This window comes from Oncorhynchus nerka, linkage group LG15, assembly GCF_034236695.1.
Source record: "Oncorhynchus nerka isolate Pitt River linkage group LG15, Oner_Uvic_2.0, whole genome shotgun sequence".
NCBI classification, from domain to species: Eukaryota; Metazoa; Chordata; class Actinopteri; order Salmoniformes; family Salmonidae; genus Oncorhynchus; species Oncorhynchus nerka.
This window is the reverse complement of record NC_088410.1, coordinates 19512640-19540582: the sequence shown is the minus strand read 5'-3', so window position 1 is coordinate 19540582 and position 27943 is coordinate 19512640. Positions and strand designations below refer to the sequence as shown.

Genomic DNA, 27943 nt, shown 5'->3' with positions numbered 1-27943 from the left:
TATCGCGTGTCCAGTTATACAGTGTTTCCTTGGAAACAGGTCACCTGGCAACGCAGCGCAAATACAAAACATGTGATTCTTCACTTCCCCTGTGTGGCTCTTGTTATGCTGCGACTCCGTTAACTACAATCCTGTGTCGGATCGCAGTGTTTTTAATACCAGGTATCACCAATTCGCCACAAAATGTCTTCAGAAGTTTTAGTGGCCAGACATAATTTCGACAGCAGGTCAGTTGCCCAAGCAGGCGAGCCGTTCCCGCCTCCAGACGCAGAGGCCACATTCAAGGAGGGCTTCTATCCCTCCTCCGGCTTGGCTACGGCGGGGTACCGTTCATCCAAGTACAGCCCGGAGGAATGGCACGTCAATAACTTCTCTACCCTTCACCAGGCCGCTACTGACCGAAACAACGCCGAGAGGATTTGCCATGAGTCCAAAACACTGTATCAAGAGACCGAGGCCGGGACTCTGCGCACCCAAGCTGAGGGGACGCGGCACCTAGGAGAGAGACTGCAGCATATCCACTTCTGGAAGTCGGAGCTGCAGCGGCACATCGAGAAGCTGGTGGCCGAGACAGACCTCCTCCTGGGGCAGAAGAGGAGGCTGTTGAAGGCGCTGGACGCCACCGAGATCCCGTTCGCCATCGCCACGGATAACCTAACCTGTCGGGAACGGCGGCTGGGTCCCGACCTGGTTAAAGACGGCGTAGAGGAGGAGCTGCTTAAGGTGATTAAAACAATAACATCGACTTGTCTTTGCTCAAGTTGAAATACTTGTATCATTACTAAATGTTGCCTAGACGTTATTTCACTAGAAACCAATCTGAAAATAAGGTGATGGTTGTGTTTGTGTACCGCAGGAGGTGGAGTTGATCAGGAGCATCCAGGCTCTGTTGAAGAGAACGCTGAGTCAGGCTGTCAATCAAATCAAGTGAGTGTCACAATTTGTGTCACAATGAATATTTTCGATGCATCAGCAGTAACTACATACATGGTTTATTTACAAGATCCTCTCTTTTCATTTGATTGTGTCATCACACATTTCCACACAATAGTCTAGGAAAGGCCTAAAGGACCAGCTGAGCTGGGTTGTAACCTATTCATTAATACTACAGCTGAGCTGGGTTGTAGCCTATTCATTAATACTACAGCTGAGCTGGGTTGTAGCCTATTCATTAAGACTACAGCTGAGCTGGGTTGTAGCCTATCCATTAAGACTACAGCTGAGCTGGGTTGTAACCTATTCATTAATACTACAGCTGAGCTGGGTTGTAACCTATTCATTAATACTACAGCTGAGCTGGGTTGTAACCTATTCATTAATACTACAGCTGAGCTGGGTTGTAACCTATTCATTAATACTACAGCTGAGCTGGGTTCATTAAGACTACAGCTGAGCTGGGTTGCCTATTCATTAAGACTACAGCTGAGCTGGGTTGTAGCCTATTCATTAAGACTACAGCTGAGCTGGGTTGTAGCCTATTCATTAAGACTACAGCTGAGCTGGGTTGTAACCTATTCATTAAGACTACAGCTGAGCTGGGTTGTAGCCTATTCATTAAGACTACAGCTGAGCTGGGTTGTAGCCTATCCATTAAGACTACAGCTGAGCTGGGTTGTAGCCTATTCATTAAGACTACAGCTGAGCTGGGTTGTAGCCTATTCATTAAGACTACAGCTGAGCTGGGTTGTAACCTATTCATTAATACTACAGCTGAGCTGGGTTGTAACCTATTCATTAATACTACAGCTGAGCTGGGTTGTAACCTATTCATTAAGACTACAGCTGAGCTGGGTTGTAGCCTATTCATTAAGACTACAGCTGAGCTGGGTTGTAACCTATTCATTAAGACTACAGCTGAGCTGGGTTGTAACCTATTCATTAATACTACAGCTGAGCTGGGTTGTAACCTATTCATTAATACTACAGCTGAGCTGGGTTGTAACCTATTCATTAAGACTACAGCTGAGCTGGGTTATAGCCTATTCATTAAGACTACAGCTGAGCTGGGTTGTAGCCTATTCATTAAGACTACAGCTGAGCTGGGTTGTAGCCTATTCATTAATACTACAGCTGAGCTGGGTTGTAACCTATTCATTAATACTACAGCTGAGCTGGGTTGTAGCCTATTCATTAAGACTACAGCTGAGCTGGGTTGTAGCCTATTCATTAAGACTACAGCTGAGCTGGGTTGTAGCCTATTCATTAATACTACAGCTGAGCTGGGTTGTAACCTATTCATTATACCTACAGCTGAGCTGGGTTGTAGCCTATTCATTAAGACTACAGCTGAGCTGGGTTGTAAGCCTATTCATTAAGACTACAGCTGAGCTGGGTTGTAGCCTATTCATTAAGACTACAGCTGAGCTGGGTTGTAGCCTATTCATTAAGACTACAGCTGAGCTGGGTTGTAGCCTATTCATTAAGACTACAGCTGAGCTGGGTTACTAGCTGAGCTATTCATTAAGACTACAGCTGAGCTGGGTTGTAGCCTATTCATTAAGACTACAGCTGAGCTGGGTTGTAGCCTATTCATTAAGACTACAGCTGAGCTGGGTTGTAGCCTATTCATTAAGACTACAGCTGAGCTGGGTTGTAGCCTATTCATTAAGACTACAGCTGAGCTGGGCCTATTCATTAAGACTACAGCAGTAGCTGGGTTGTAGCCTATTCATTAAGACTACAGCTGAGCTGGGGGTTACAGCTGAGCTGGGCCTATTCATTAAGACTACAGCTGAGCTGGGTTGTAGCCTATTCATTAAGACTACAGCTGAGCTGGGTTGTAGCCTATTCATTAAGACTACAGCTGAGCTGGGTTGTAGCCTATTCATTAAGACTACAGCTGAGCTGGGTTGTAGCCTATTCATTAAGACTACAGCTGAGCTGGGTTGTAGCCTATTCATTAATACTACAGCTGAGCTGGGTTGTAGCCTATTCATTAATACTACAGCTGAGCTGGGTTGTAGCCTATTCATTAAGACTACAGCTGAGCTGGGTTGTAGCCTATTCATTAAGACTACAGCTGAGCTGGTAACCTATTCATTTGTAGCCTATTCATTAAGACTACAGCTGAGCTGGGTTGTAGCCTATTCATTAAGACTACAGCTGAGCTGGGTTGTAGCCTATTCATTAATACTACAGCTGAGCTGGGTTGTAGCCTATTCATTAATACTACAGCTGAGCTGGGTTGTAGCCTATTCATTAATACTACAGCTGAGCTGGGTTGTAACCTATTCATTAATACTACAGCTGAGCTGGGTTGTAACCTATTCATTAATACTACAGCTGAGCTGGGTTGTAACCTATTCATTAAGACTACAGCTGAGCTGGGTTGTAACCTATTCATTAATACTACAGCTGAGCTGGGTTGTAGCCTATTCATTAATACTACAGCTGAGCTGGGTTGTAACCTATTCATTAATACTACAGCTGAGCTGGGTTGTAACCTATTCATTAATACTACAGCTGAGCTGGGTTGTAACCTATTCATTAATACTACAGCTGAGCTGGGTTGTAGCCTATTCATTAAGACTACAGCTGAGCTGGGTTGTAGCCTATTCATTAAGACTACAGCTGAGCTGGGTTGTAGCCTATTCATTAAGACTACAGCTGAGCTGGGTTGTAGCCTATTCATTAAGACTACAGCTGAGCTGGGTTGTAGCCTATTCATTAAGACTACAGCTGAGCTGGGTTGTAGCCTATTCATTAAGACTACAGCTGAGCTGGGTTGTAGCCTATTCATTAAGACTACAGCTGAGCTGGGTTGTAGCCTATTCATTAAGACTACAGCTGAGCTGGGTTGTAGCCTATTCATTAAGACTACAGCTGAGCTGGGTTGTAGCCTATTCATTAAGACTACAGCTGAGCTGGGTTGTAGCCTATTCATTAAGACTACAGCTGAGCTGGGTTATAGCCTATTCATTAAGACTACAGCTGAGCTAGGTTGTAGCCTATTCATTAAGACTACAGCTGAGCTGGGTTGTAGCCTATTCATTAATACTACAGCTGAGCTGGGTTGTAGCCTATTCATTAATACTACAGCTGAGCTGGGTTGTAGCCTATTCATTAAGACTACAGCTGAGCTGGGTTGTAGCCTATTCATTAAGACTACAGCTGAGCTGGGTTGTAGCCTATTCATTAAGACTACAGCTGAGCTGGGTTGTAGCCTATTCATTAAGACTACAGCTGAGCTGGGTTGTAGCCTATTCATTAAGACTACAGCTGAGCTGGGTTGTAGCCTATTCATTAAGACTACAGCTGAGCTGGGTTGTAGCCTATTCATTAAGACTACAGCTGAGCTGGGTTGTAGCCTATTCATTAAGACTACAGCTGAGCTAGGTTGTAGCCTATTCATTAAGACTACAGCTGAGCTGGGTTGTAGCCTATTCATTAATACTACAGCTGAGCTGGGTTGTAGCCTATTCATTAATACTACAGCTGAGCTGGGTTGTAGCCTATTCATTAATACTACAGCTGAGCTGGGTTGTAGCCTATTCATTAATACTACAGCTGAGCTGGGTTGTAGCCTATTCATTAATACTACAGCTGAGCTGGGTTGTAGCCTATTCATTAATACTACAGCTGAGCTGGGTTGTAGCCTATTCATTAAGACTACAGCTGAGCTGGGTTGTAACCTATTCATTAATACTACAGCTGAGCTGGGTTGTAGCCTATTCATTAAGACTACAGCTGAGCTGGGTTGTAGCCTATTCATTAAGACTACAGCTGAGCTGGGTTGTAGCCTATTCATTAAGACTACAGCTGAGCTGGGTTGTAGCCTATTCATTAAGACTACAGCTGAGCTAGGTTGTAGCCTATTCATTAAGACTACAGCTGAGCTGGGTTATAGCCTATTCATTAAGACTACAGCTGAGCTAGGTTGTAGCCTATTCATTAAGACTACAGCTGAGCTGGGTTGTAGCCTATTCATTAATACTACAGCTGAGCTGGGTTGTAGCCTATTCATTAATACTACAGCTGAGCTGGGTAGCCTATTCATTAGCCTATTCATTAATACTACAGCTGAGCTGGGTTGTAGCCTATTCATTAATACTACAGCTGAGCTGGGTTGTAGCCTATTCATTAATACTACAGCTGAGCTGGGTTGTAACCTATTCATTAATACTACAGCTGAGCTGGGTTGTAGCCTATTCATTAAGACTACAGCTGAGCTGGGTTGTAGCCTATTCATTAATACTACAGCTGAGCTGGGTTGTAGCCTATTCATTAAGACTACAGCTGAGCTGGGTTGTAGCCTATTCATTAAGACTACAGCTGAGCTGGGTTGTAGCCTATTCATTAAGACTACAGCTGAGCTGGGTTGTAGCCTATTCATTAAGACTACAGCTGAGCTGGGTTGTAGCCTATTCATTAAGACTACAGCTGAGCTGGGTTGTAGCCTATTCATTAAGACTACAGCTGAGCTGGGTTGTAGCCTATTCATTAAGACTACAGCTGAGCTGGGTTGTAGCCTATTCATTAAGACTACAGCTGAGCTGGGTTGTAGCCTATTCATTAAGACTACAGCTGAGCTGGGTTGTAGCCTATTCATTAAGACTACAGCTGAGCTGGGTTATAGCCTATTCATTAAGACTACAGCTGAGCTGGGTTGTAGCCTATTCATTAAGACTACAGCTGAGCTGGGTTGTAGCCTATTCATTAATACTACAGCTGAGCTGGGTTGTAGCCTATTCATTAATACTACAGCTGAGCTGGGTTGTAGCCTATTCATTAAGACTACAGCTGAGCTGGGTTGTAGCCTATTCATTAAGACTACAGCTGAGCTGGGTTGTAGCCTATTCATTAAGACTACAGCTGAGCTGGGTTGTAGCCTATTCATTAAGACTACAGCTGAGCTGGGTTGTAGCCTATTCATTAAGACTACAGCTGAGCTGGGTTGTAGCCTATTCATTAAGACTACAGCTGAGCTGGGTTGTAGCCTATTCATTAAGACTACAGCTGAGCTGGGTTGTAGCCTATTCATTAAGACTACAGCTGAGCTAGGTTGTAGCCTATTCATTAAGACTACAGCTGAGCTGGGTTGTAGCCTATTCATTAATACTACAGCTGAGCTGGGTTGTAGCCTATTCATTAATACTACAGCTGAGCTGGGTTGTAGCCTATTCATTAATACTACAGCTGAGCTGGGTTGTAGCCTATTCATTAATACTACAGCTGAGCTGGGTTGTAGCCTATTCATTAATACTACAGCTGAGCTGGGTTGTAGCCTATTCATTAATACTACAGCTGAGCTGGGTTGTAGCCTATTCATTAAGACTACAGCTGAGCTGGGTTGTAGCCTATTCATTAATACTACAGCTGAGCTGGGTTGTAGCCTATTCATTAAGACTACAGCTGAGCTGGGTTGTAGCCTATTCATTAATACTACAGCTGAGCTGGGTTGTAGCCTATTCATTAAGACTACAGCTGAGCTGGGTTGTAGCCTATTCATTAATACTACAGCTGAGCTGGGTTGTAGCCTATTCATTAAGACTACAGCTGAGCTGGGTTGTAGCCTATTCATTAAGACTACAGCTGAGCTGGGTTGTAGCCTATTCATTAAGACTACAGCTGAGCTGGGTTGTAGCCTATTCATTAAGACTACAGCTGAGCTGGGTTGTAGCCTATTCATTAAGACTACAGCTGAGCTGGGTTGTAGCCTATTCATTAAGACTACAGCTGAGCTGGGTTGTAGCCTATTCATTAATACTACAGCTGAGCTGGGTTGTAGCCTATTCATTAAGACTACAGCTGAGCTGGGTTGTAGCCTATTCATTAAGACTACAGCTGAGCTGGGTTGTAGCCTATTCATTAAGACTACAGCTGAGCTGGGTTGTAGCCTATTCATTAATACTACAGCTGAGCTGGGTTGTAGCCTATTCATTAATACTACAGCTGAGCTGGGTTGTAGCCTATTCATTAAGACTACAGCTGAGCTGGGTTGTAGCCTATTCATTAATACTACAGCTGAGCTGGGTTGTAGCCTATTCATTAATACTACAGCTGAGCTGGGTTGTAGCCTATTCATTAATACTACAGCTGAGCTGGGTTGTAGCCTATTCATTAAGACTACAGCTGAGCTGGGTTGTAGCCTATTCATTAAGACTACAGCTGAGCTGGGTTGTAGCCTATTCATTAAGACTACAGCTGAGCTACTACAGCTGAGCTGGGTTGTAGCCTATTCATTAAGACTACAGCTGAGCTGGGTTGTAGCCTATTCATTAAGACTACAGCTGAGCTGGGTTGTAGCCTATTCATTAAGACTACAGCTGAGCTGGGTTGTAGCCTATTCATTAAGACTACAGCTGAGCTGGGTTATAGCCTATTCATTAAGACTACAGCTGAGCTGGGTTGTAGCCTATTCATTAAGACTACAGCTGAGCTGGGTTGTAGCCTATTCATTAAGACTACAGCTGAGCTGGGTTGTAGCCTATTCATTAAGACTACAGCTGAGCTGGGTTGTAGCCTATTCATTAAGACTACAGCTGAGCTGGGTTGTAGCCTATTCATTAAGACTACAGCTGAGCTGGGTTGTAGCCTATTCATTAAGACTACAGCTGAGCTGGGTTGTAGCCTATTCATTAAGACTACAGCTGAGCTGGGTTGTAGCCTATTCATTAAGACTACAGCTGAGCTGGGTTGTAGCCTATTCATTAAGACTACAGCTGAGCTGGGTTGTAGCCTATTCATTAAGACTACAGCTGAGCTGGGTTGTAGCCTATTCATTAAGACTACAGCTGAGCTGGGTTGTAGCCTATTCATTAAGACTACAGCTGAGCTGGGTTGTAGCCTATTCATTAAGACTACAGCTGAGCTGGGTTGTAGCCTATTCATTAAGACTACAGCTGAGCTGGGTTGTAGCCTATTCATTAAGACTACAGCTGAGCTGGGTTGTAGCCTATTCATTAAGACTACAGCTGAGCTGGGTTGTAGCCTATTCATTAATACTACAGCTGAGCTGGGTTGTAGCCTATTCATTAAGACTACAGCTGAGCTGGGTTGTAGCCTATTCATTAATACTACAGCTGAGCTGGGTTGTAGCCTATTCATTAAGACTACAGCTGAGCTGTAGGTTGTAGCCTATTCATTAATACTACAGCTGAGCTGGGTTGTAGCCTATTCATTAAGACTACAGCTGAGCTGGGTTGTAGCCTATTCATTAAGACTACAGCTGAGCTGGGTTGTAGCCTATTCATTAAGACTACAGCTGAGCTGGGTTGTAGCCTATTCATTAATACTACAGCTGAGCTGGGTTGTAGCCTATTCATTAAGACTACAGCTGAGCTGGGTTGTAGCCTATTCATTAATACTACAGCTGAGCTGGGTTGTAGCCTATTCATTAAGACTACAGCTGAGCTGGGTTGTAGCCTATTCATTAAGACTACAGCTGAGCTGGGTTGTAGCCTATTCATTAATACTACAGCTGAGCTGGGTTGTAGCCTATTCATTAATACTACAGCTGAGCTGGGTTGTAGCCTATTCATTAAGACTACAGCTGAGCTGGGTTGTAGCCTATTCATTAATACTACAGCTGAGCTGGGTTGTAGCCTATTCATTAAGACTACAGCTGAGCTGGGTTGTAGCCTATTCATTAAGACTACAGCTGAGCTGGGTTGTAGCCTATTCATTAAGACTACAGCTGAGCTGGGTTGTAGCCTATTCATTAATACACTACAGCTGAGCTGGGTTGTAGCCTATTCATTAAGACTACAGCTGAGCTGGGTTGTAGCCTATTCATTAAGACTACAGCTGAGCTGGGTTGTAGCCTATTCATTAAGACTACAGCTGAGCTGGGTTGTAGCCTATTCATTAAGACTACAGCTGAGCTGGGTTGTAGCTTATTCATTAAGACTACAGCTGAGCTGGGTTGTAGCCTATTCATTAAGACTACAGCTGAGCTGGGTTGTAGCCTATTCATTAAGACTACAGCTGAGCTGGGTTGTAGCCTATTCATTAAGACTACAGCTGAGCTGGGTTGTAGCCTATTCATTAAGACTACAGCTGAGCTGGGTTGTAGCCTATTCATTAAGACTACAGCTGAGCTGGGTTGTAGCCTATTCATTAAGACTACAGCTGAGCTAGGTTGTAGCCTATTCATTAAGACTACAGCTGAGCTGGGTTGTAGCCTATCCATTAAGACTACAGCTGAGCTGGGTTGTAGCCTATTCATTAAGACTACAGCTGAGCTGGGTTGTAGCCTATTCATTAAGACTACAGCTGAGCTGGGTTGTAGCCTATTCATTAAGACTACAGCTGAGCTGGGTTGTAGCCTATTCATTAAGACTACAGCTGAGCTAGGTTGTAGCCTATTCATTAAGACTACAGCTGAGCTGGGTTGTAGCCTATTCATTAAGACTACAGCTGAGCTGGGTTGTAGCCTATTCATTAAGACTACAGCTGAGCTGGGTTGTAGCCTATTCATTAAGACTACAGCTGAGCTGGGTTGTAGCCTATCCATTAAGACTACAGCTGAGCTGGGTTGTAGCCTATCCATTAAGACTACAGCTGAGCTGGGTTGTAGCCTATTCATTAATACTACAGCTGAGCTGGGTTGTAGCCTATTCATTAAGACTACAGCTGAGCTGGGTTGTAGCCTATTCATTAAGACTACAGCTGAGCTGGGTTGCAACCTATTCATTAAGACTACAGCTGAGCTGGGTTGTAGCCTATTCCTTAAGACTACAGCTGAGCTGGGTTGTAGCCTATTCATTAACACTACAGCTGAGCTGGGTTGTAGCCTATTCATTAAGACTACAGCTGAGCTGGGTTGTAGCCTATTCCTTAAGACTACAGCTGAGCTGGGTTGTAGCCTATTCATTAAGACTACAGCTGAGCTGGGTTGTGGCCTATTCATTAAGACTACAGCTGAGCTAGGTTGTAGCCTATTCATTAAGACTACAGCTGAGCTGGGTTGTAGCCTATTCATTAAGACTACATCGGAGCTGGGTTGTAGCCTATTCATTAATACTACAGCTGAGCTGGGTTGTAGCCTATTCATTAAGACTACAGCTGAGCTGGGTTGTAGCCTATTCATTAAGACTACAGCTGAGCTGGCCTATTCATTAAGACTACAGTTGTAGCCTATTCATTAAGACTACAGCTGAGCTGGGTTGTAGCCTATTCATTAAGACTACAGCTGAGCTGGGTTGTAACCTATTCATTAAGACTACAGCTGAGCTGGGTTGTAACCTATTCATTAAGACTACAGCTGAGCTGGGTTGTAGCCTATTCATTAAGACTACAGCTTATCGGCCGTGATTGGGAGTCCCACAGGGCGGCGCACAATTGTCCCAGCGTCGTCCGGGGTAGGCCGTCATTGTAAATAATAATTTGCTCTTAACTGACTTGCCTAGTTCACGAAAGGTTAAATCATTTTTTTTTTTTTTTCAATAAAACATAGTTAGCACACCCAACACAGCCTATTTTCAGGTGAATACATTTGAAAAGTGTGTGTGTGTGTGTTCATCCATCAATCATTTGTTTTTAGCCTTCTTGAAAATTCCTTTTGAACAGTGGGGCATTATCGTGTGTCCAGCTACTCACAGTGCTTCATTGGAAAATGGTAACCTGGCAACACATCGCAAATACAAAAAATGTATTCTTAATTTCACGTCCCCTGTGTTGCTAAGGCCCATCCTCTACTCCCTGTTCACCCACGACTGTCGTGGTCCCAGCCACGACTCCAACACCATCATCAAGTTTGCTGACGATACAACGGTGGTAGGCCTCGTCACCGACAACAATGAGACAGCCTACAGGGAGGAGGTCAGAGACCTGGCAGTGTGGTGCCAGGACAACAACCTCTCCCTCATCGTGGACAAGACAAAGGGGCTGATCTGGACTACAGGAAACGGAGGGCCGAGCTGCTACAATCCACATGGACGGGGCTGTAGTGGAGACGGTCGAGAGCTTCAAGTTCCTCGGTGTTCACATCACTAGGGACCCATCATGGTCCAAACACACCAACACAGAGGTGGAAAGGGCATGACAACGTCTCTTCCCCCTCAGGAGGCTGAAAAGATTTGACATGGTCCCTCAGATCCTCTAAAGGTTATACACTTGCACCATTGAGAGCATCTTGACTGCCTGCATCACCACTTGGTATGGCAACTGCACGGCATCCGACCGCAAGGCGCTACAGAGGGAAGTGCGTATGGCCCAGTACATAACTGGGGTCGAGCTCCCTGCCATCCAGGACCTCTATACCAGGCGGTGTCAGAGGAAGGCCCTAAAAATTGTCAGACTCCAGCCACTCTAGTCATAGACTGTTCTCTCTGCTACCGCATGGCAAGCACTACCGGAGCGCCAAGTCTAGGACCAAAAGGCTCCTGAACAGCTTCTACCCCAAAGCTATTGAACAGACTGCTGAACAGTTAATCACATGACTATTATACTGCTGAACAGTTAATCACATGACTATTATACTGCTGAACAGTTAATCACATGACTATTATACTGCTGAACAGTTAATCACATGACTATTATACTGCTGAACAGTTAATCACATGACTATTATACTGCTGAACAGTTAATCACATGACTATTATACTGCTGAACAGTTAATCACATGACTATTATACTGCTGAACAGTTAATCACATGACTATTAGACTGCTGAACAGTTAATCACATGGCTATTAGACTGCTGAACAGTTAATCACATGGCTATTATACTGCTGAACAGTTAATCACATGACTATTATACTGCTGAACAGTTAATCACATGGCTATTAGACTGCTGAACAGTTAATCACATGGCTATTAGACTGCTGAACAGTTAATCACATGGCTATTAGACTGCTGAACAATTAATCACATGACTATTATACTGCTGAACAGTTAATCACATGACTATTATACTGCTGAACAGTTAATCACATGACTATCCTCACTTCAGCTTTTCACTCCCTCCCAGACCCTCATCAGACCCTCACACTGGCTTTCTGCCTCTCACTGTGTCCCACTGTGTGTGTGTATCAGGTGTAACAGAGATGCCAAGCAGACTCTAGAGCTGGACTGGTCTGATAAGTACCAGGCCTACAGTCTGGATGACCAGTGTGGTCGCTACAACAACATGAGTACTGACACTCAGTACCACCCCAACTCAGACAACCTACAGGACCAGTGAGTAGCTGTATAATACACACAGTACCACCCCAACTCAGTACCACCCCAACTCAGACACCACGTTGGTGTGTGTGCGTATTAATAGTGTGTTAACATCTCCCTCCTCTCTCCCAGGCTGTGTAACCGTGATGCGTGGGTGTCTTTCACCCAGGACAACCTGTCTGTGGCTCAGCGGGAGGAGCAGGCCAGCGTGGAGCTCAGGCTGCTGGTGGAGAGGGTCCTACAGGATACGGCTGAGGACCTGAGGGTCCAGTGTTCTAACGTAGACCAGGCCTTCAGCCAGCGCTGTCTGCAGCTCACTGAGGCCAAGACACAGCTACAACTGCATCTCACTCAGGTGTGTTGGGGTGGGGGGGGTTGGTGGAGGTGGTGTGTGTGTGTCGTTTCAATGGCCAAAACTCAACCCTTCCTCTAATTAAACAAAACATACAGAAATGGATGCCTACCCAGCAGGCAAAGGGAATGTTTTCATCTGAAGACCTGAAGGTTTTCATGACATTCAGCGCCTTCAGAAAGTATTCAGACCCCTTCCCCTTTTTACACATTTTGTGACGTTACAGCCTTATTCTAAAATGGATACAATTGTTTTTTTATCCTCCTTAATCTACACACAATAACCCATAATGACATCACAATAACCCATAATGACATCACAATACCCCATAATGACAAAGCGAAAACAGGTCTGATGAAACCAAGATTGAACTCTTTGGCTTGAATGTCTGGAGGAAACCTGGCACCATCCCTACGGTGAAGCATGGTGGTGGCAGCATCATGCTGTGGGGATGTTTTTCAGGGGCAGGCGCAATAGTATAGTCAGGATCGAGGCAAAGATGAATGGAGCGATCCTTGATGAAAACCTGCTCCAGAGTGCTCAGGATCTCAGACGGGGACAAAGGTTCAGCTTCCAACAGAATAATAACCCTAAGCACACAGCCAAGACAACACAAGAGTGTCTTCAGGACAAGTCTCTGAATGTCCTTGAGTGGCCCAGCCAGAGTCCGGACTTGAACCTGATCGAACATCTCTGGAGAGACCTGAAAATATCTGTGCAGTGACACTCCCCATCCAACCTGACAGACCTTGAGAGGATCTGCAGAGAAGAATGGGAGAAACTCCCCAAATACAGATGTGCCAAGCTTGTAGTCTCATATCCAAGAAGACTCCAGGCTGTAATTGCTGCCAAAGCTTCTTCAACAAAATACTGAGTGAAGGGTCTGAATACTTATATAAATGGGATATTTTTTTTTTCTTCTTCGTATACATTTGCAAAAAAAAAAAAAAAAATGAATAATCTGTTTTTGCTTTGTCATTATAGGGTATTGTGATATCATTATGGGGTATTGTGATGTCATTATGGGGTATTGTGATGTCATTATTGGGCATTGTGATATCATTATTGGGTATTGTGATGTCATTATTGGGTATTGTGATGCCATTATTGGGTATTGTGATGCCATTATTGGGTATTGTGATGTCATTATGGGGTATTGTGATGTCATTATGGGGTATTGTGTGTACATTGATGAGGGTTTATTTGTATTTAATCTATTTTAGAATAAGGCTGTAACGTAACAAAATGTGGAAGAAGTCAAGGGGTCTGAATACTTTCTGAATACACTGTATTTATCCACCCCCCTAAGGGGTATCCAGCTGAGGCTGGAATGCAGAGAATGCTGCACCTGAACTCAACACTGTGTGTGTGTTGTGTGTGTGTGTGTGTGTGTGTGTGTGTAGATCCTGGATCAGATCGGGGCCCAGGAGAGGAACATTGTGTCTCTTCAGCAGGCTCTGTATGATAAAGAGGCCCCTCTGAGAGTGGCTCAGTCCCGGCTGCACCAACGCTCACACAGACCCCACATGGAGCTCTGTAGGGACAACCCACAATTCAGGTACACACACAAACAGACAGAAGCACACACAGAGATGCAAGCCAGTAAGCACTCACACGGATGTACACACAAACACACACCCAAACCTATCTGTCTATCGCACTCTCTCTCCCATCTTTCACAAACACCTACACTGGTATGACAAGCTCCTCTCCTTCCCCTCTCTCTCTCTCTCTCTCTCTCTCTCTCTCTCTCTCTTTCGGTCTCTCTTCCCGTCCCTCTATCCTCTCTGTCGCTCTCTTTCTCTCTCTCCTTCTTGTCCCCCCCCCTTTCTATCTCTCCTCCCTCTTTCCCCTCTCTCTCTCTCTCTCTCTCTCTCTCTCTCTTTCGGTCTCTCTTCCCGTCCCTCTATCCTCTCTGTCGCTCTCTTTCTCTCTCCTTGTGCTCCCCCCCTCCTTTCTATCTCTCCTCCCTCTTTCCCCTCTCTCTCTCTCTCTGTCTCCAGCCTGGTGGGCGAGGCAGGTCAGATCTCCCAGACCATGTCATCCCTGCAGCAGCAGCTGTCTGCAGCGCGGAGCTCCCTGTCCCACCTGGAGGAGTCCCGCATGGTGCTGGAGAAGGACATCGGCTGTAAGACCCACAGCCTGCTCATCGACAGGGACAAGTGCATGTCCCACCGCACCCGCTACCCCACCATCATAGTCCTGTCTGGGTACTGAAGAGAGAGAGAGACAGGGGGATATGGGGACGTGTGTGTGTGTGTGTGTGTGTGTGTGTGTGTGTGTGTGTGTGTGTGTGTGTGTGTGTGTGTGTGTGTGTGTGTGTGTGTGTGTGTGTGTGTGATCAAGTCTGTATTAGTGACTAGTGCAACATTGTGTGCATTTGCTTGGTGTTTCCAGTTGTGTTGTGTCAATCAATAAAGGCTTGTCTGTCACAGCTGACTGATCACTAGACACTCGTCTAAGAGTGTACACTAAAGCAGTAAGATACTCCCTTCCCTCTGCCCTCGATCACTCCCCTTCATGTGTCTGACACAACTGGTAGATGTAACCCAGGGCAACCCAAACTTCTTCCTACAGATCAACGGTCCTGTAGGTTTTACACTCCAACCCTGTTCCTACAGATCAACGGTCCTGTAGGTTTACACTCTAACCTTAATACAGTACCATACAGTACCTGATTCAGCTAGTTCAGGTCTTGGTGAGAAGCTAATTAGTAGAATCAGGTGTGCTAGATTAGGGTTGGACTGAAAACCAACAGGAAGAGGTTTGGACTGAAAACCTACAGGATGGTAGATCCCCAGGAAGAGGTTTGGACTGAAAACCTACAGGATGGTAGATCCCCAGGAAGAGAGTTGGACTGAAAACCGACAGGATGGATTGATCCACAGGAAGAGGGTTGGACTGAAAACCTACAGGATGGTAGATCCCCAGGAAGAGGGTTGGACTGAAAACATACAGGATGGTAGATCCCCAGGAAGAGGGTTGGACTGAAAACCTACAGGATGGTAGATCCCCAGGAAGAGGGTTGGACTGAAAACCTACAGGATGGTAGATCCCCAAGAAGAGAGTTGGACTGAAAACATACAGGATGGTAGATCCCCAGGAAGAGAGTTGGGCAGCCCTGGTCTAATTTCTGCCATCTTGCTTTCACACATCCAGTCCTATCAGATCTGTGAATGAGGACAGAGGGGAGGGAACCTCTTCCTGGGCCTGTATCCCAACTGGCACAATATTCCCATAAGGCTCTGGTCTAAAGAAGTGCACTATATAGGGAATAGGGCTCTGGTCTAAAGAAGTGCACCATATAGGGCTCTGGTCTAAAGAAGTGCACTATATAGGGAATAGGGCTCTGGTCTAAAGTAGTGCACTATATAGGGAATAGGGCTCTGGTTAAAAGAAGTGCAGTATATAGGGAATAGGGCTCTGGTTAAAAGAAGTGCACTAAATAGGGAATAGGGCTCTGGTTAAAAGAAGTGCACTATATAGGGAATAGGGCTCTGGTTAAAAGAAGTGCACTATATAGGGAATAGGGTGCAATTTGGTGTAACCGCTACATTAAATGTGAAATGAAGGGAAACTGAAAGAAAGCGTATGCATGTATTCCTAGGTAAAGAACAACAATACATTGAATGTGTAAGACCCCTTGTTGAAATTCTGTTGATTGGTCCAAACAACCACTGTCACTTTAAGTATTCGGTCATGGTATTAGGAAGGGGAGAGCAAAATGGCCGCTGTGTGAGAAACAATGAATGAAACTATTTTTTGAACACTTTGAAAGTGAAGCAGTTTAGTAATCGTGCCGTAGTACCTAACTCTGGTTCTAAGTGGTTTTCCCCTGAACTCGTCAGTTGGTCTTACCCAAATCAAATCAAACTTTATTTTTCATATGTGCCGAATATAACAAGAGTAGACTTTACCGTGAAATGCTGACTTTACAAGCCCTTAACCAACAGTGCCGTTCTAGAAGAATAAAATATTTACCAATTAGGCTAAAATAAAAAGTAACACAATAAGAATAACAATAACGAGGCTATATACAGGGGGCACCGGTACCGAGTCAGTGTGCAGGGGTACAGGCTAGTTGAAGTAATCTGTACATGTAGGTGGGGGTGAAGTAACTATGCATACATAATTAACAGTGAGTAGCAGCAGTGTACGAAAGGGAGGGGGGGTCAATGTAAATTGTCCGGCTGCGATTTTATGAATTGTTCAGCAGTCTAATGGCTCGGGGGTAGAAGCTGTTGAGGAGCCTTTTGGTCCTAGACTTGGTGCTCCGGTACCGCTTGCTGTGTGGTAGCAGAGAAAACAGTCTATAACTTGGGTGACTGGAGTCTCTGACAATTTTATGGGCTTTCCTCTGACACCGCCTATTATCTAGGTCCTGGATGGCAGGAAGCTTGGCCCCAGTGATGTACTGGTCCATACGCACTACCCTCTGTAAGCCTTATGGTCAGATGCCGAGCAGTTGCCATACCAACCAATGCTCTCGATGGTGCAGCTGTAGAACGTTTTGAGGATCTGGGGACCCATGGCAAGTCTTTTCAGTCTCCAGAGGGGGAAAAGGTGTTGTCCTGCCCTCTTCACAACTGTCTTGGTGTGTTTGGACTATGGTGCTTGGTGATGTGGACACCAATGAACTAGAAACTCTCAACCCGCTCCACTACAGCCCCATTGATGTTAATGGGGGCCTGTTCAGCCCACCTTTTCCTGTAGTCCACAATCAGCTCCTTTGTCTTGCTCACATTGAGGGAGAGGTGGTTGTCCTGGCACCATAAGGTCTCTGACCTCCTCCTTATAGGCAGTTTCATTGTTGTCGGTGATCAGGCCCACCACTTTTGTGTCGTCAGCAAACTTAATGATGGTGTTGGAGTCGTGTTTGGCCACGCGGTCGTGGGTGAACAGGGAATACAGGAGAGGAATAACTTTGGTTTAAAGTAGTCTACCCCTGAACTAGTCAGTTGGTCTGACCCAGTACCTAACTCTGGTCCTAAGTTGTCTACCCCTGAACTAGCCAGTTGGTCTGACCCAGTACCTAACTCTGGTCCTAAGTAGTCTACCCTGAACTAGCCAGTTGGTCTGACCCAGTACCTAACTCTGGTCCTAAGTAGTCTACCCTGAACTAGCCAGTTGGTCTGACCCAGTACCTAACTCTGGTCCTAAGTTGTCTACCCTGAACTAGCCAGTTGGTCTGACCCAGTACCTAACTCTGACCACATGACAGCAGTAGAGAACTATGAATTCAACAGAGACCATCAGAGAGTGTGTGTGTGTGTGTGTGTGTGTGCTTCCATCTCACAATAACAAGCTGAGAAAATACTATGCAAATCATCAGACATCCGCTGATGACCACTGACACCCTCATGTAGACCTCATCTAAGACAATATGATGTGTTAGGATGGATGTCGTGTGTGTGTGTGTGTGTGTGTGTGTGTCAAAAGACGACAATGCCCAGATGTTTTTAATCTGTGTGTACTGTTTCTGTCAGTGAGGAAATTAACTTCCTCTCCCTCTCTCTCCTGCCTCCTCTTTTCTCCCCCTCTCTCCTACCTCCCCTTTCTGCCTCCCCTCTCTCCTGCCTCCACTTTTCTCCCCCTCTCTCCTGCCTCCTCTTTTCTCCCCCTCTCCTGCCTCCTCTTTTCTCCCCCTCTCCTGCCTCCTCTTTTCTCCCCCTCTCCTGCCTCCTCTTTTCTCCCCCTCTCTCCTGCCTCCTCTTTTCTCCCCCTCTCTCCTGCCTCCTCTTTTCTCCCTCTCTCCTGCCTCCTCTTTTCTCCCCCTCTCTCCTGCCTCCTCTTTTCTCCCTCTCTCTCCTGCCTCCTCTTTTCTCCCCCTCTCTCCTGCCTCCTCTTTTCTCCCCCTCTCTCCTGCCTCCTCTTTTCTCCCCCTCTCTCCTGCCTCCTCTTTTCTCCCTCTCTCTCCTGCCTCCTCTTTTCTCCCCCTCTCTCCTGCCTCCTCTTTTCTCCCTCTCTCTCCTGCCTCCTCTTTTCTCCCTCTCTCTCCTGCCTCTCTCTCCTCTCCTCCTCCTCTTTCTCCCTCTCTCTCCTGCCTCCTCTTTTCTCCCTCTCTCTCCCTCTCTCTCCTGCCTCTCCTCATTTATTACACCTCTTCCCCTCCCCCTCTCCTGCCTCTCCTCTCCCCTCCCTCCTCCCTCCTCACAGATCTTTCCCTGTCTATCATCCTTGATTCTCTTTCTGTTGTGGCTGTTGTGTGTGTTTATGTGTAGGTACGCGCTTGTGTCTGCCTCGGCAGATTTCCTCCTTTTCCCCAGAAGAGGTGTAGCAAAGATCGGACCAATACGCAGCTTGGTAAGTGTCAAAGGTTTTTAACTAAAAAAAATAATAAACATGAACACATATACAAAATAACAACGTGAACTGGCAACGAAACAGTCCCGTGTGGCACAAACACAGACACAGGAAACAATCACCCACAAAATACCCAAAGAACATGGCTGCCTAAATATGGTTCCCAATCAGAGACAACGATAAACACCTGCCTCTGATTGAGAACCAATCTAGGCAACCATAGACTTACATAAACACCTAGAATGAACACAACCCCATAAATCTACAAAAAACCCTAGACAGTACAAACACCGTAGATGAGACAAAAACCATACATCACCCATGTCACACCCTGGCCTAACCAAAATAATAAAGAAAACAAAGAAACTAAGGCCAGGGCATGACACCTAAACCCATAGGGGAGTGTCTGACAGCCTCTCAGATGAGTGAGTTATAAATATCTGGGAGAGAGAATGGGAAGAGGGAGGGGAGAGAGAATGGAGGGCAGTGTGTGTGTGTGTGTGTGTGTGTGCGTGTGCGTGTGTGTGTGTGACTTGAGTTTAAAGGTTTCTCTGTAAGTTAAAGATTAGCATGACTTTGTGCATATCTGATGTATAAATGTAATGTTGGAAAGCTAACACAAACACAGTGACAGTAGCAGAATATCTGAGGAGATATGAGTCTGTTCTGATACAGAATATCTGAGGAGATATGAGTCTGTTCTGATACAGAATATCTGAGGAGATATGAGTCTGTTCTGATACAGAATATCTGAGGAGATATGAGTCCGTTCTGATACAGAATATCTGAGGAGATATGAGTCTGTTCTGATACAGAATATCTGAGGAGATATGAGTCTGTTCTGATTCAGAATATCTGAGGAGATATGAGTCTGTTCTGATACAGAATATCTGAGGAGATATGAGTCCGTTCTGATACAGAATATCTGAGAGAATATCTGAGGAGATATGAGTCCGTTCTGATACAGAATATCTGAGGAGATATGAGTCCGTTCTGATACAGAATATCTGAGGAGATATGAGTCTGTTCTGATACAGAATATCTGAGGAGATATGAGTCCGTTCTGATACAGAATATCTGAGGAGATATGAGTCTGTTCTGATTCAGAATATCTGAGGAGATATGAGTCCGTTCTGATACAGAATATCTGAGGAGATATGAGTCCGTTCTGATACACAACCCTGGCAGGTCCTCTGCTACAGTTCAACTACTTTTCAGGGTCTGTATTCACCAAGCGTCTCAGACTAGGACTGCTGATCTAGGATCAGTTTAGGCTTTTAGATCATAAAGAATGAGATGACATTGACCAATGACATTGACCAATGAGTACGGGTCCATGTCATCAGGTTCTTGATACTCGGCTGGATTCCTGTCTCAGTGGGCCTGTCCTAGATGCCATCTCCTATCTCAGTGGGCCTGTCCTAGATGCCGTCTCCTGTCTCAGTGGGCCTGTCCTAGATGCCGTCTCCTGTCTCAGTGGGCCTGTCCTAGATGCCGTCTCCTGTCTCAGTGGGCCTGTCCTAGATGCCGTCTCCTGTCTCAGTGGGCCTGTCCTAGATGCCGTCTCCTGTCTCAGTGGGCCTGTCCTAGATGCCGTCTCCTGTCTCAGTGGGCCTATCCTAGATGCCGTCTCCTGTCTCAGTGGGCCTGTCCTAGATGCCGTCTCCTGTCTCAGTGGGCCTGTCCTAGATGCCGTCTCCTGTCTCAGTGGGCCTGTCCTAGATGCCGTCTCCTGTCTCAGTGGGCCTGTCCTAGATGCCGTCTCCTGTCTCAGTGGGCCTGTCCTAGATGCCGTCTCCTGCCATTGTGCCCTTGAGCACTTTTAGATAAGAACATCTCAACAAAATAAAAAACACGTTGCTGTCCGACTCCACTCTCTCCCTGTTGAACAGTCACTCTCTCCATCTCTCCCTGTTGAACAGTCACTCTCTCCATCTCTCCCTGTTGAACAGTCACTCTCTCCATCTCTCCCTGTTGAACAGTCACTCTCTCCATCTCTCCCTGTTGAACAATCACTCTCTCCATCTCTCCCTGTTGAACAGTCACTCTCTCCATCTCTCCCTGTTGAACAGTCACTCTCTCCATCTCTCCCTGTTGAACAGTCACTCTCTCCATCTCTCCCTGTTGAACAGTCACTCTCTCCATCTCTCCCTGTTGCCAACTTGTTATTAAAGATGAAGAACAGTCACTCTCTCCATCTCTCCCTGTTGCCAACTTGTTATTAAAGATGAAGAACAGTCATTCTCTCCATCTCTCCCTGTTGCCAACTTGTCATCAAAGATGAAGAACAGTCACTCTCTCCATCTCTCCCTGTTGCCAACTTGTCATCAAAGATGAAGAACAGTCACTCTCTCCATCTCTCCCTGTTGCCAACTTGTTATTAAAGATGAAGAACAGTCACTCTCTCCATCTCTCCCTGTTGCCAACTTGTTATTAAAGATGAAGAACAGTCACTCTCTCCATCTCTCCCTGTTGCCAACTTGTTATTAAAGATGAAGAACAGTCACTCTCTCCATCTCTCCCTGTTGCCAACTTGTCATCAAAGATGAAGAACAGTTTTGTAAGAGAGGCCTTCGTTCTCTCAGAGAAGAATGGAAGCGCTGTACTGTATCCTCTCAGGGTTCTGTGCTCCAATCAGATTGTACGCAAATCAAATATCCGTTTGGAGATGAACATCCATTTAAAAGAGATCTAAGCGTCTTTGTGTGACGGCTTCTGAGAAAAGAAAGATATCTGTCTGTATTTTGAACTCTGTCCCTGATCCAGGGCAACACTCACTCTCTCCTCGGTGGGCAAACGGACGACATTCTCTCGCCTCCCGGCGGCATGCGTTCATGGTTTTATAATCAAACCCGGAATGAAAGGCGAGCAGCGCGGAACCTTTTGTCCTCTCAGCAGACGGCCGCTGTATATTAAATTACAACATGAGATGGAGGCAGATGGGGGGAGAGAAAGAGAGGGGGATGGATTAGAATAAATTATCAAATGAGAGAGATATTAGGAAGGATTGACAGAGAGAAAGAGAGAGAGAGATTAGGAAGGATTGACAGAGAGAGAGAGATCAGGAAGGATTGACAGGGAGAGAGAGAGAGAGATTAGGAATGATTGACAGAGAGAGAGAGAGAGAGAGCGATTAGGAATGATTGAGAGAGCGAGAGAGAGAGAGAGAGAGAGAGAGAGGGAGAGATTAGGAATGATTGACAGAGCGAGAGAGAGAGAGAGAGAGAGGGATTAGGAATGATTGACAGAGAGAGAGAGAGAGATTAGGAATGATTGACAGAGAGAGAGAGAGAGATTAGGAATGATTGACAGAGAGAGAGAGAGATTAGGAATGATTGACAGAGCGAGAGAGAGGGCGAGATTAGGAATGATTGACAGAGCGAGAGAGAGAGAGAGAGGGATTAGGAATGATTGACAGAGAGAGAGAGAGATTAGGAATGATTGACAGAGAGAGAGAGAGATTAGGAATGATTGACAGAGAGAGAGAGAGATTAGGAATGATTGACAGAGAGAGAGAGAGAGAGAGAGAGATTAGAAATGATTGACAGAGAGAGAGAGAGATTAGGAATGATTGACAGAGCGAGAGAGAGGGAGAGATTAGGAATGATTGACAGAGCGAGAGAAAGAGAGAGAGGGATTAGGAATGATTGACAGAGCGAGAAAGAGAGAGATTAGGAATGATTGACAGAGAGAGAGAGAGGGAGAGATTAGGAATGATTGACAGAGAGAGAGATTAGGAATGATTGACAGAGCGAGAGAGAGGGAGACTGAGCGATCAATTGAATTAACAGCAAAATAAAATAATCAGAATTAAAAGACTGAGAGAAAGAGGGGAGAGAGAGAAATAAATAGGTTGAGAGAGATAGAGGGAGGCAAAGAGAGAGCAGGTGATGAAAAGGAAGGACATATCTGTCTAATAATAATGTATCTGATGAGTGATGGTTTGAAGGACACACACACACACACACACACACACACACACACACACCTGTTAGATTGTGTATCATTAGTTACAGTCAGATACCATTAAAGACCTATATAGCCAGTTCCATATGAAATCACTCTAAACCTCGTTCAACTGAATCTTTCTGGGATTGTCTCTCTCTCTCTCTCTCTCTCTCTCTTCGGAGTGCATGCTGGGAGTGCATGCTGGGAGTGAGTCGTCAAGCAGGGGTGATTGTGAGAGCGAATGGCATTTCTTTTTCACTCTATCGGGTTTTTGTATGTATATATATATATATATTGATTAGTTTAGTTGTTTTAAGGGTATCTTGTTTAAACTATCACTAAGCACGTATTAGGGGTGGTGGGATCTTTGAGGTTGGTTTTTCGCTAGGGCACAACCAGCGGGTGGGGCTGGTTGCTATGGCCACTCGTGAAAATGGAGAGTTTGAAAAACTTAGTCGGAGGCATGGAGTAAAGATTCCTGCTGCGACAGGGTGTTCAGTGGAAGAATGTAGCTTGGCTGTGGGTGCTATCATTGGGTATGATAGCATCAAATCAGCCTCAAGGATGAATAGCGCTGTAGTGATATTCTTAGATTCAATTGAAAAGGTGAATAAAATAGTTGAGAGGGGTGTTGTGTTGCGGGAGACACAGACGCCGGTATTTCCGCTTATGAATCCAGCGAAGAAAGTCATGCTTTCTAACGTGTTATCTCGCCATGGTCAAATAGTATCTACAATAAAGAAGGTTCCTTTTGGATGCAAATCTCCGTTGTTGAAACATGTCGTGTCTCATAGGAGACAAGTGCATATGATTTTAAAAAAGGAAGGAGATGAACTGAATTTAGCGTTTAGCTTTAAGATTGATGGATTTGATTATGTCTTCTATGCATCTACTGAATCAATGAAATGCTTTGGATGTGGAAGAGAGGGGCATTTGGTGCGTAGTTGTCCCGAGAATGAGCGCGCTGAGCCTGGTAGTAGTTTTGGTGCGAGTACAACTAACGCACCACCGCGAAGGGATGAACATAATAAGGGTACAGGAGAATTGAGAAGGTGGGCAGATGTGGTTGGAAAAGCAGGAGAGGAAGGCAGTGTGGATACGGGGGCAATTGTGGTAGATCAGAACAAAGAGGGAGGGGAAACAGTAGGTGAGATTGCGACTGCCGTCGCTGAGGTGGTGCTGGAAAATGAAATTGGAGGTCAAGAGGAGACTACTGTTATGGTACTGTAATAATGACAGTAGATGTTATGTTTAGTTATGGTACAGTTATAATGACAGTAGATGTTATGGTACAGTAATAATGACAGTAGATGTTATGTTTAGTTATGATACAGTAATAATGACAGTAGATGTTATGTTTAGTTATGGTACTGTAATAATGACAGTAGATGTTATGTTTAGTTATGGTGACAGTAGATTTTAATAATGACAGTTATAATGATAGATTTATGTTTAGTTATGGTACAGTTATAATGACAGTTGATGTTATGTTTAGTTATGATGTTAGTAGATGTTATGTTTATTTATGGTACAGTAATAATGACAATAGATGTTGATGTTATGTTGATACTGTAATAATATGATACTGTAATAATGACAGTAGATGTTATGTTTAGTTATGGTACAGTAATAATGACAGTAGATGTTATGGTACTGTAATAATGACAGTAGATGTTATGTTTAGTTATGATACAGTAATAATGACAGTAGATGTTATGGTACTGTAATAATGACAGTAGATGTTATGTTTAGTTATAGATGTTATGTTTAGTTATGGTACAGTTATAATGACAGTAGATGTTATGTTTAGTTATCATACAGTAATGATGACATTAGATGTTATGTTTAGTTATGGTACAGTTATAATGACAGTAGATGTTATGGTACTGTAATAATGACAGTAGATGTTATGTTTAGTTATGATACAGTAATAATGACAGTAGATGTTATGTTTAGTTATGGTACAGTAATAATGACAGTAGATGTTATGTTTAGTTATGGTACAGTTATAATGACAGTAGATGTTATGGTACAGTAATGATGACAGTTGATGTTATGTTTAGTTATGATACAGTAATAATGACAGTAGATGTTATGATACAGTTATAATGACAGTAGATGTTATGATACAGTAATAATGACAGTAGATGTTATGTTTAGTTATGGTACAGTTATAATGACAGTAGATGTTATGTTTAGTTATGGTACAGTTATAATGACAGTAGATGTTATGTTTAGTTATGGTACTGTAATAATGACAGTAGATGTTATGTTTAGTTATGGTACAGTTATAATGACAGTAGATGTTATGTTTAGTTATGGTACAGTAATAATGACAGTAGATGTTATGTTTAGTTATGGTACAGTTATAATGACAGTATATGTTATGTTTAGTTATGGTACAGTTATAATGGATATGAGCTTCAGTGATTTCAGTGTAAAATTAGCCGTTTGTACAATTACCATGGTGATGTGAACATTTGGGCTTAAAACCCTCAGTTAATGATGCTATCTGTCATTTACCATTACGGTTTATGGCTTAGTATCACCTCATATTCTGCTATATCTGTGCTGAGTGCAGTCGAACCTCTCCTCTAGAATATGGTAGTAACATAATTATTGTCTCCGTCGACAATGTTAATATCGTCCTATACAGATGTAGGGTCTTAATTGTGATCACCCTGTTGCAGGACAACATTGCTGCAGCAGGGTGATTTAAAACTTGTAGTGTATTTGAGGTTTAAAAAGGCTTATGAAGTTTGTCATTTCCACTTAGAAAAAGTGTAGCAACCCCTACAAAAATGTCCATTCATGATAATCCACATAATAATTCACAATGCCTGCTGCAGGATTATTTTCCTGTTTTAGCAAACTGGCTCAAATTAAGATCCTACACCTACACATTTCATCATAAAAAGCTAATGATACATTAATCATGTGTTTCCATTGATCCATTCCATTTTTCATTCCAATGACAGAAAGGGAGAGAGAGAGATTCATAACTGTATAAATCTGCATGTACAATCTCTCCTGCCCTCACTCGCTTCTCCAATCCCTATCTCTACCTCCCTTCTTCTGCCCTCCCTAAATCTCACTCTCTTCTTCCCCCCCCCCCCCACTCCCTCTCTCAGCTTGCAGCATCATTTTGAGACTGTATTTTCATTTGGCACAGGTCTGAAGTTGGGATAATGGTTGTACAATATTTAAGAGGGAGCAGTGTGTGTGTGTGTGTGTGTGTGTGTGTGTGTGTGTGTGTGTGTGTGTGTGTGTGTGTGTGTGTGTGTGTGTGTTTGTGAGTGAAAGGTTGTAACTCCTCTAAGAGGGGCCACATTTTATGAGATCCTCACTAATTAAAGATTCCAATTTAACTCAGAAATGTGTCTTAATCATTGTCAGGTTCATGTGTGAACACGAATGGGTAGGAGAATGGTACCTGGAATGTTCTAGAGTGCAGAAATAACACCAACATCCAGCATGTCACTAGATTGTTCTAGAGTGCAGAAATAACACCAACATCCAGCATCTCACTAGATTGTTCTAGAGTGCAGAAATAACACCAACAATGGAAAAGGAAGCGGATGTTTTCAAAATACCGAGGAGTAAAAGGAAGAATGTAAGGGGTGGTGAAGGGTCTAATTCTAAGAGAAAGTAGAGTTTGATAAATCAATTGAAGATGAACAAGGTGTAGAGATAGTGGAGTATTCTTCTGGGGAGGATAGTGAGAGTGAGTCATCTGACGCGTCACAACAATATAGTGAGATAAATGGGGTGGAAGGGAGGTATGGGATCGAGAGGATACGTCAAATTTTGAAGTTGACAAAAGGGAAGAAATATATGCAGGATTACAATGTAACTGATTTTTTCCCTGAACGTGAATTGTTTATTGAATCAGCAAAGTTTCTGATGTCAAAAATTACAGGGGGAAGTTTGAAAAGCCCTGAAATTGCTAGACTCAAGAAAGTAGTCACAAGAGTGATTAAGTGATGTAAATTCTAAAGAAAATGAAAGAGTTCAGTTGCAGTTTTAACTCTGTAAAGAGATGTGGTGGCTGGATCTTCCTCTGTATATATATTTTTTTTATCTATGAGCAGTTTTAAGATCTCTTCTTTAAACGTAAATGGGGCAAGAGATGTTAAAAAAGAGCCATGATGTATGAGTTAATTAGGGGAAAGGGAAGTGACATAATTTTTCTACAAGAAACGCATAGTAATTTGGAAAATGAAGTTATGTGGCAACAGGAGTGGGGGGACAGTGGTGTGTAGTCATAAAAACTCAAAAAGTGGGGGTGTGGTTATCTTGTTCTCAAAAGGGTTTTTGCCTTTGTCATATGAGGTTGAAGAGGTAGTTGAGGGGAGGTTATTAAAAGTTAGAGCAAGGTATGAAAACATCACTATGTGTCTGATAAATGTATATGCCCCAGTGGTGACAGTTGAGAGGGTATGTTTTTTAGAGACACTATCAAATACCATTGAGAAATGTAACAAAGAAGATGATTTGTTTATTGCTGGGGATTTTAACTGCACAGTTAGTGATTTAGATATTTAGATAGAGATAGAACCTCATATAGCCTCAAGGATGTTTTTAAAACGCCTCATTGTAACAAATGAATTGTGTGATATTTGGCGGAGTCAACATGGAGGAACAAGGCAGTACACCTGGGCGCATGTGAGAGAGAACATCATCTCTATGGCCAGGTTAGATAGGTTTTATGTTTTTGAGCATCAATCTCAGGTCTGTAACTCCAGTGGGATTTTCTGATCATTGTTTTAATAACAGAGGTGGTGTTCATTAACGATGTAAAACCCAAAAGCGCATACTGGCATTTTAATATAACTTTATTGAGTGATGCTCACTTCAGGAACTGTTTCAGTTTTTTTGGGGAGAGGTGGAGATCTCAAAAGGCCAGTTTTGTATTCATTCAACAGTGGTGGGATATAGGGAAAATCCAGATTCAACAATTTTGTAATCAATACACGAGGAATGTCACCAAAGATATCACCAGATCAATGAAAGCCCTAGAGATTGAAATAGTGGAACTCATGACGTTGGTTGAGACCACAGGAGATCGAGGACATACTCAGGCCCTCAAGAGGAGAAAAACTGCATTGGAAGACCTGCTGGGTATCAGAGCACAGGGGGCACTGGTGAGAAGTAAATTTCAGGGAATATCTGAAATGGATGCCTCATCCAAATTTTTCTTTGGTTTAGAGAAAAAGAATGGACAAAGAAAAATTAT

At 43.9% G+C, this 27943-nt stretch overlaps 1 protein-coding gene across 1 annotated transcript; it reads left to right on the top strand.

The window, feature by feature from the left end:
* Positions 1 to 61: 61 nt before the first annotated feature.
* On the top strand, positions 62 to 14888 carry LOC115116798 (tektin-4-like). The gene is made up of 6 exons (XM_065000768.1): positions 62 to 723; positions 857 to 927; positions 11976 to 12119; positions 12237 to 12459; positions 13860 to 14014; positions 14460 to 14888. Exons 1-6 carry the CDS (start codon positions 184 to 186, stop codon positions 14671 to 14673), a joined length of 1347 nt encoding a protein of 448 aa, XP_064856840.1. The 5' UTR covers positions 62 to 183; the 3' UTR covers positions 14674 to 14888.
* The last annotated feature ends 13055 nt before the right edge of the window (positions 14889 to 27943 follow it).

Coding starts and splice junctions, on each gene's coding strand:
- LOC115116798 (XM_065000768.1), top strand. CDS start 184: ATGTCTTCAGAAGTTTTAGTGGCCAGACATAATTTCGACAGCAGGTCA. Junction 724..856: donor TAGAGGAGGAGCTGCTTAAG/GTGATTAAAACA, acceptor TGTGTACCGCAG/GAGGTGGAGTTGATCAGGAG. Junction 12,120..12,236: donor TCAGACAACCTACAGGACCA/GTGAGTAGCTGT, acceptor CCTCTCTCCCAG/GCTGTGTAACCGTGATGCGT.